This window comes from Dreissena polymorpha, chromosome 9 (assembly GCF_020536995.1).
Source record: "Dreissena polymorpha isolate Duluth1 chromosome 9, UMN_Dpol_1.0, whole genome shotgun sequence".
Lineage (NCBI taxonomy): Eukaryota > Metazoa > Mollusca > Bivalvia > Myida > Dreissenidae > Dreissena > Dreissena polymorpha.
The window spans coordinates 55,256,702-55,265,587 of record NC_068363.1 but is presented as its reverse complement, the minus strand read 5'-3'; the positions used below and the strand labels follow the sequence as shown (position 1 = coordinate 55,265,587).

General features: G+C 33.5%; 1 protein-coding gene across 1 annotated transcript; it reads right to left on the bottom strand.

Annotated features, from left to right (window-relative positions):
• Positions 1-1,266: 1,266 nt before the first annotated feature.
• On the bottom strand, positions 1,267-5,226 carry LOC127846058 (uncharacterized). Its single transcript, XM_052377234.1, has 4 exons — positions 5,222-5,226; positions 2,803-3,037; positions 2,500-2,641; positions 1,267-2,057 (listed from the first exon to the last, which is right to left on the bottom strand). Exons 1-4 carry the CDS (start codon positions 5,224-5,226, stop codon positions 1,267-1,269), a joined length of 1,173 nt encoding a protein of 390 aa, XP_052233194.1.
• Positions 5,227-8,886: the final 3,660 nt, after the last annotated feature.

The following is an 8,886-nucleotide window of genomic DNA, read 5'->3' as shown; positions in this document are numbered from 1 at the left end:
ATATAAAATATGTATCTATATATCTCAATTAATTGCTGTAGAATGCTTAAATGGTGAAAATATCTGTGCAAAAACGTATTTAACCAGAAGTATTAAACATAACTTTGATCGCCAAAAATTTATTAAGCCGTGCGTTTGACTACTAAAAGGATTTACTATTCTACAGTTCTAATGCGAAATACATATCGGAAGGAGGTGAATGATCAGATCAACTTAATCAAATTGAATGCGTTCACGTTTAATGCATGATATAATACTTTAACGTTGAAATTCCGAAAAAAATGGATTTTTTTTTCACTGTAAACCATGTTAATAATCTCTGTATTCTAAATGATTTAAACAGCGGATTGGAAATTAATGTGAGCTTCGGCTTAATGAACGAGTAGCCTATAGTTTATCAGAATCAAGATTATGTCTCAATGTCTCGAGACATGAAATGATATTCATTATTGCAATTGGCGTGGTTCACATAATTTACGAGAAACAAAAAGCCGTCACATGTCACTAGTGTATTGTTGTCGGAAGAGTATAGTAAACATTTGCGATAAAATTGATATAAAAAAGACAAAGAAAAAATAACCTTTACCCTTTCAACAGTACATGTTGATTATGAGTGTGTTCATGTTTGATAACAATCACAAACAGTTTGACGTGAGTTGCTGGCATAATTTTTGAGAGTTTCTTACATAAGCTTTTATGTAGTATAGTTATAGTATTTCTAACAAATAGCAGATACGAAATAAATATAACGCAATTGTGAGACATAGACAATATGCATTGTAGCACTTAGAGATTATGTTTGTGTTAAAATTTGACAAATACCAAGAATTTCATCAACCAAGATATTAAAAAAGCATCGCAGTAAAATGAAGAATTCAGAATTCAAACAATCTTTTCGTGGATAACAATAATAAAAAAACAACAATGCGGGTAGTAGTTTTCACACCACACACCCATTGAATAACTTAGTAAACTTGGAAAAATACAAACATTTTGAAGAAAACATTGTTTAACAGTGGGGGCAGATGAAAGAGTCTCCCCTTCGTAACACAGCCTTTTCATGACAGAAAAAAAGGTGTACCCAGTGACCGCAATTATCGCACTGTCCCAAATTAACAATTTTCAAGTGTGGGCGATCATTTAACCCTTCTGGCGAAAACCTTTCACAGACGCAACAAACATCTGTGTCTTCCACATCAGACCACTCGTCAGACTCTGACAAGTCCATCTTCTCTTGCTGAAGGCCACTGGTGCTTGGTTTGGGGCTTATGTGAGAGGCCACGGGTGTCGGCTTTCGCTTTTTCGTGCCATGTCGGAGCTTGGCGGCAGGTTTTCCTTCTGTGAAGCATACATTTCCATATCTTCGAGAAATTCGTCACTGGTGATTTCTTTGCCAGAGGGGTCATGCTTCTTAATGGAAGGTGGCGGCTTTTTCTTCTGGCAGTTGTAGAGACAGGAACAAATTGCGTTGACGGTTAGCTTCCGTTCTAGATATGCATCAACCGCATGTTTTCTGCTCTGGATTGCCCTGCACTTCAAGACAGGTGTCTCATCTCGAAAGGCCTCGCATGGCATGAGTTGAACATCGGATATGGCGTGCTTGTTCAACGCCAGTTTCATTGAAACCAAAACAATGTTCCATGGGCTCATTGCCTTCAAGGAGGCCTTACATGCTATGCGGGCCATGTCATACATCGTGACAGCTTTGCCTATATTTTCTTTCATGAAGCTTGCACACTCGCTGTAATAATACCTCTTAAATGGCCCAAAGACAGCGACATCAAGAGGTTGCAGCAAGTGGTATGAGTGCGCGGGTAGGCAAAAAAGGTGCAGGTTTTTAGACCTCGCCCATCTGGTCAGTTCTGGTGTCGTATGGGTAGTGTGGCCGTCTAAAAGAAGTAGGATTGGCTGGTTTTCGTCGGTTCTAGCTGCGTACTTAAGAAAATGGTTTTCAAGGTAGTCCTTAAAAACGTATGTCGTTGACCATCCGGAATCCGACATTGTAGCCCGTGCGCCCGGTGTTGCACCTTCCAACAGCTCTTCGTTGTATCTCTTACCTGCGGATGAAAATGCGCCGTATTTTTTTAGTTATCTATTAGCGATGTTAGATGGTGTTATTAAGTTTTATGTTCTATGACTTGTCGAGAACCAAAATTATTTACATACTCTTTTAGAATATTAGAATAGTGCATACAAATGAAACCATTAATACGAACCTTTGTTAATTAATTACTCTTTGTGTAAGTCCAATCCCTTAAAGGCTTTTGTATGTTTACTGTGCATTAAAGTGTGCATTTCTTGATCTCAAACATCTGAGGTCGCGGTGGTGTAGTGAATATCGTGTCCGCCTTGGTAGTTCGTGGATTTGATCCTTACTTGGGTATAGTTCTCATAATATTCTCAATAGACACTGTTTTTTCCCAGGAAACGGACTCGAGAATGTCTCGATGAGCCGAAGCTTTTGATGCAATAGCTAAAATGAATATGTTTAAACTAAACCTTTAAACACGAAATATGGGGGTATACAGGCTCCAGCAGCATTAGCAAAAGCAATCAACGTTGTTGTAGCGGAACGTGGTGAGGTCACAGCATGGGCCTTTTCCTTTGTCAGTGCTATACTATTAGGGGGCGGTGATCGGGGCTTATGAATGTTTCGTCCATGTTGTATATTAGTTCTGGCCTATCTTGGAGCATGTTGAGAGCTACCGCCTTCTCTTAGTTGTGTAAATAAGCCCCAATATGTTCGGGAGTGGTGGCTTTAGCCCTGATTGTCTCGAAGGATTAAGGTTTTATCGAGGACACCCTGTCATACCATCGCTTCAAGAAGCTATAGAGCCAGCAGTTGCTGAGCGGCTCATCCGACGGCCGCTTTCCCAACTTGTATGCAAGTTCGCCGGCGAATCTTTGCATGCTGGTGTTTGAGTAGCCGTAGCCTAGTCTAGCAGAATTTTCTGCATGTTCAACTAACCCCAACTCTTCCTCCGATGAGAACAGCGTCTCCTTTCCATAATTATCACTGTCAATTCGACCATTCACCCTATCTCGCAGGGTGTTGTATGGAATGCCACATTCTTGGGCAGCCCGACGGATCGATCGTTGTTTATTTATTTCCTCAACCTCTTGTTTTCATACGTTTTCTGGCAAATAATTCTTGTACTTGGAATGGAATTTTCTTAGGCACTATTATTAAAAATAAAAAAGGAATTCAAATAAGATTAAATTAATTGACGCTGTCTTAGCGCTTAAATTGGATTTTAATTAACTGTGTCGCTTTAAAAGGCAATGCGCACAATACAAATACCCCGTGTGCGGCCCCAAATACGTCATAAGCTTTTGGATCAACTTGATCACGTGACTTACAAAACAAGTCGACACAAAAGTGGGTCAAAAAATGTAAACATTGGATTTTAAAGCATACTATAGCTTGAATTATTGATTTGAAGGTAAGATTAACGTGTAGGATATGGTTTAAATAACAGTACATACCGTTTTAGTGCGCATTTTTCAGTTTTCAAACGAGCAACAAACTTTCTTACTACTCAAAGAATTCGGTCACGCGCGTTGCACGGATGATATGATAATTAACACGAATAAAAAAATAACGAATGTATAGGAATGGTCGAATGTAAAGAAAGAAGGCGATGTATGTATGTATGTATGTATGTTTGTGTGTTTGTATGTATGTATGTATGTATGTATGTATGTATGTATGTATGTATGTATGTATGTATGTATGTATGTATGTATGTATGTATGTTATATGTATGTATGTATGTATGTATGTATGTATGTATGTATGTATGTATGTATGTATGTATGTATGTATGTATGTATGTATTTATGCATGCATGCATGCATGCATGCATGCATGCATGCATGCATGTATGTATGTATGTATGTATGTATGTATGTATGTATGTATGTATGTATGTATGTATGTATGTATGTATGTATGTATGTATATATGTATGTATGTATGTATGTATGTATGTATGTATGTATGTATGTATGTATGTATGTATGTATGTATGTATGTATGTCTGTATGTATGTATTTATCTATGTATGTATGTATGTATGTATTCATGCATGCATGCATGTATGCATGTATGTATGTATGTATGTATGTATGTATGTATGTATGTATGTATGTATGTATGTATGTATGTATGTATGTATGTATGTATGTATGTATGTATGTATGTATGTATGTATGTATGTATGTATGTATGTATGTATGTATGTATGTATGTATGTATGTATGTATGTATGTATGTATGTATGTATGTATGTATGTATGTATGTATGTATGTATGTATGTATGTATGTATGTATGTATGTATGTATGTATGTATGTATGTATGTATGTATGTATGTATGTATGTATGTATGTATGTATGTATGTATGTATGTATGTATGCATGCATGCATTCATGTATGTATGTATGCACGTATGCAAGTATGTATGTATGCATGCATACATGCATGTATGCATGTATGCATGTATGTATGTATGCACGTGTGCATGTATGTATGTATGCATTTGTCAACACCGTTACATCTTTAATACGGAAGATCAGTGATTTGTTAAAAACATTAAATCATCTTTTTCAAATAATGTCCTAATTATATCATCCCTATTAAGGACACAAACATTTACTATTCATTATCAATATGGTACATTAAATAGCGTTAGACCTCCATCTATAGCGCAAACACCAGTATCACCAGTATCAAACAACCTTTGTGGAAACTAAACAAGACATGCGATCAACAGCGATACATTTTTTATACGGAAGCTCAGTGATTAGTTATGAACATTGAATCATAGTTTTCAAAAATGCAAGCCTCGCCGTTATATTATTCTAAGCCTTGCCTGATATATTACAAAAACAGCAGGCAGTTACATGTTATTCTCTCTCTCCCTCTCCTCTCTCTCTCTCTCTTCCTCTCTCTCTCGCTGTCTGTCTCCCTTTCTCTCCCTCTCTATACTTTAAATGTATATATATGTATATTTTTCTGGTTGTTAATTACCTTCAATGCTTTATGCAAAATAAATAACAAATGACAAAAAACCTTACTTTAAGATCATCTCGGTTCGTTATGCGGTCCCAATTTACGATTCCAATAGATGGGCATCTCTCATTCTGTTTTTCATTCGAATCATGTGGAGAAATATCCCTTTCAAAATTACGAACGGCTTGATTTACATCTCTACTTACAGCATTGTTGGTTCCATCCATGAAAAGACATGTTTCTGAAAAATATTGTATTCTACTTTAATTGCAATATAAATAAACAATAACAAAATATATATTAATCGACATTTTTCATGTGAGTCATGCAATCTAAATCTTTATTTAATATTAATAAGTATATGTAAATGATCCTTGATGTCTACCAAATTACCTATTTGAATTACATTTGTATTACGAAAAGAATGTCTATTTATCCAACAAAACGAGTGTTCAGGATCTCAAGGTCCTAGTATTTTTATTCGTTGACTGAACAATGCTTATATAAATACAATAGTAAGTTGTGTTAATATTTGCAGTTCAGAGTTAATAAACAACTTGCCATGTTGTACTTATGGCAATACCACATGCAATAAAAAAACTTATATTTTGAAGGATCAAATGAAATGTGATTTAATTTTCAAACGCAATACACAAATGAATTTTTGTTTTAAATGTCAGATAAAATACATTTGCTTGTAACATTGAAAAAAATGCCCAGAGAAAATGGGAGTTCACAAAACGTGTTATGGGGTCAGAGGGCTGCTTTACAATATCGACATGATGGATGTTTACTTTACAAATATATCAACTGTATGCGTCAAATATAGAATATATAGTGATTATTCAAATGATATATGGAAATTATGTATTTTACAATTATTCTGGATTATTTAAATGTGCCATAGATCTCCAAATAAAACACATTTATGTTTTAGTGTATGGGTTTAATTATCAACTAATATTAAAAGATTTAATCTGAATACTTGTTTGTTTTAAATTATAATCATTTAAGTATAAATGTATTTGTAAAAACGAGATTGAAATACCGCTAATTGATTGAGGTATCGAGCGTAATGTGGCCTTCATGATGTCATTTTTTTACACTTAATATTTTCTGTAACTGACTATAACTATAAATACAGACGTACATAACAACATTAAGTAAATTTAGTCATCAAAATAATATTTATGTCACCAATTATCTATAAAAATATAATTTCTAAATGTATAACGTAGTATTACATTTTTGGACATGATATGTACTTAAAGCAATATTTGACGGGTCCTTGTTTTACAATCCAACGCCTTTAATTTTTTAATAACAAAAAATATCTGGTATGACGATGAAAGTTTATGTTGGTTTGGTATTGTATTAGTATAAGTTAGCAAATTATTTCAGTGGGCTACACAAACCTATAACCACTGTCCACATGTCCACAAGTGTTGCAGTTTGGACACCAATATTTATCTATGTCGACTTTGTCATTTATTTCAACTGCATATATTACTCTTATTTTGTCATTATATTATTTGCATAGAATTGCTTTATTATTATGTGCATACCTACACATCAAAATGTTATTACGTATAAGATACGCTTTAAAAAAAGGCAATGAGCATTTGTGTGGCTTTTTAAATATACGATACTTTCGCCTGGAGATTATATTTTACCAGTGGGGTTGCATGACAAAAATGTCAGTTACCTTTTTATTTGTTAGCAAAATATTCAAAGTTTCAAACAAAATTCGTTTTATTTAAGCAGATTACGAAGCTACGCATTTCAAAACAAGCGATATTTAACAATATTATTTTTACTGAACAGCTTTTAGACCATATAATAATAATAATAATAATATTATTAGTATTATTATTAATAATAATAATAATAATAATTATTATTATTATTATTATTATTATTATTATTATTATTATTATTATTATTATTATTATTATAATAATTACTATTATTTTTATAACTATTACTATTATTATTATCATCATCATCATTGAGTAGTAGTATTATAATGATATTTACAGTATTTTCTTAAGTAATCTTAATTAAACATTCGAATGGGTGAATCATTATTCTTCTATATTTGTTATCAAGAATGGAACAAGCCTTTAATCGAATAAATTGATGAATTAAATTTAACAGTCCATAAACTCAATAAAAACAGTGTGAAGCACAAAGTAATTCATATTAACGCCCATTTACATTTATCTACTCAAACATATACAAAGTGAAAGTTATAACCTGTATAAACCATGTGATCGATAGCTCAAAACACGTTCGTTTAAATCCGCTAAAAGTACGCAAATGAGCCTTTTTGTGTTTTCAATTTTGAATCAGTGGCTGATCAATTAACGCAGGGTCTGTGGTAGGTTTAAAAGACAAGTTAAGAAAAAAAATGTTTGGGAACCACAATTATTTGGACGTACGACAAATTGGCAATACGTTTAAACGGCCTAAAAAGTGACCCCAACCACTACACAAATGAAGCCGTTTTCGTTCGATCAGAATTTAAATGAAATCGGGCTCCACAAATTTTAACTGGAAACACAACGTAATAACAATTTTTACACTTAATGGTCAATTGTTACTTTAATTTACACATACTAACGGGAAATATTTGCATAGCTACATAACAATCTTTTAACACTTTATGATATAAAATAACTTTATATATGTAATATATACAGCAATGTATATTCGCATAAGAGCTTTTCACTCAAATTATTGATTTCGTGTAAAGTGTTTTGTAACCATCAATTTGTTTGCTTTGTAACGTTTAACATCCGGGTCTTAAAAAAAGCTATTTTGTGTATTAAATGTTGAATTTACATATAATGCTATATCAATATCTTATTTTAATAAAAATACACAACGGAACCACGCTTTTTGACGATGCTGGAATATCAAATGATTCTTCACAATGGCGACCTATGTAACAGACCGAGCCAGTCCGATTGAGATAACTCGATTTTTCAGTTACTTCCCTTGGGCATTCGATTCTCCTAGCAGAGTTGCCGTTCGTGTTTCAACATTCAACAATGGCCGCCCCTATGAGAGTCTCGATTAAAAACTTTCTTACGCCATAAATTGGCTTGTTTCGCTATTTAGAAGCTGTCATTTATGATATATGAATTATTTATTCACTAAATCTCCGCTAATGACAACAAGGGATGGAATTCGAAGGATATTTTCGATGTGAATGGATCACTTTCTACAACAATGGCTTCGCCCATGAGAGACTTTATAACGCTCGTGTCAAAACTTTCTTAAAGCTAAAATCGGCTTGTTTCGCTATTTAGTAATGCAACAATAAATGGAATTCGAGGGATATATTCAATGTGAATGAAGCACTTTCTGGATCTCGACAGCTTGACAAGGCAAAACTGGCATACTGATAATACTGGTAATTTTAGTTATCAATTTAAGTCACATTTTGCTTTATAAATTTTGATCGAGCATTTTGCGACTTATTGAATGGCTATGATACCCGAAATAAACATGTCGTATGGGATTTGCATATCACCAAGCTGTCGTGAAATACAACATTGATTACAAACTCTTTACTCAAATTACTGGTTTGTATGAATTCTTTCTTCTTTCTATTTAATGTTGTTGTTATCATTATAGTCCAAATAATTAGACGTAATTTACCGTTTAGTCCATGTATATCGACCTCATATTTATAGGAGTAGATATTAATTATGTTAAAGGGGCCTTTTCACAGATTTTGACATGTTTTGAAGTTAGTCATTAAATGCTTTATATTGATAAATGTAAACATTGGATCTTAAAAGCTCCAGTTAAAAATCCAGAATAAAATTCTTTAAAAAAAAGTAGTCCGCAGCAGGGCTCGAAC

Coding starts and splice junctions, on each gene's coding strand:
- LOC127846058 (XM_052377234.1), bottom strand. Junction 2,642..2,802: donor TGAAGCGATGGTATGACAGG/GTGTCCTCGATA, acceptor AACATTCATAAG/CCCCGATCACCGCCCCCTAA. Junction 2,058..2,499: donor CCCATATTTCGTGTTTAAAG/GTTTAGTTTAAA, acceptor TTTCATCCGCAG/GTAAGAGATACAACGAAGAG.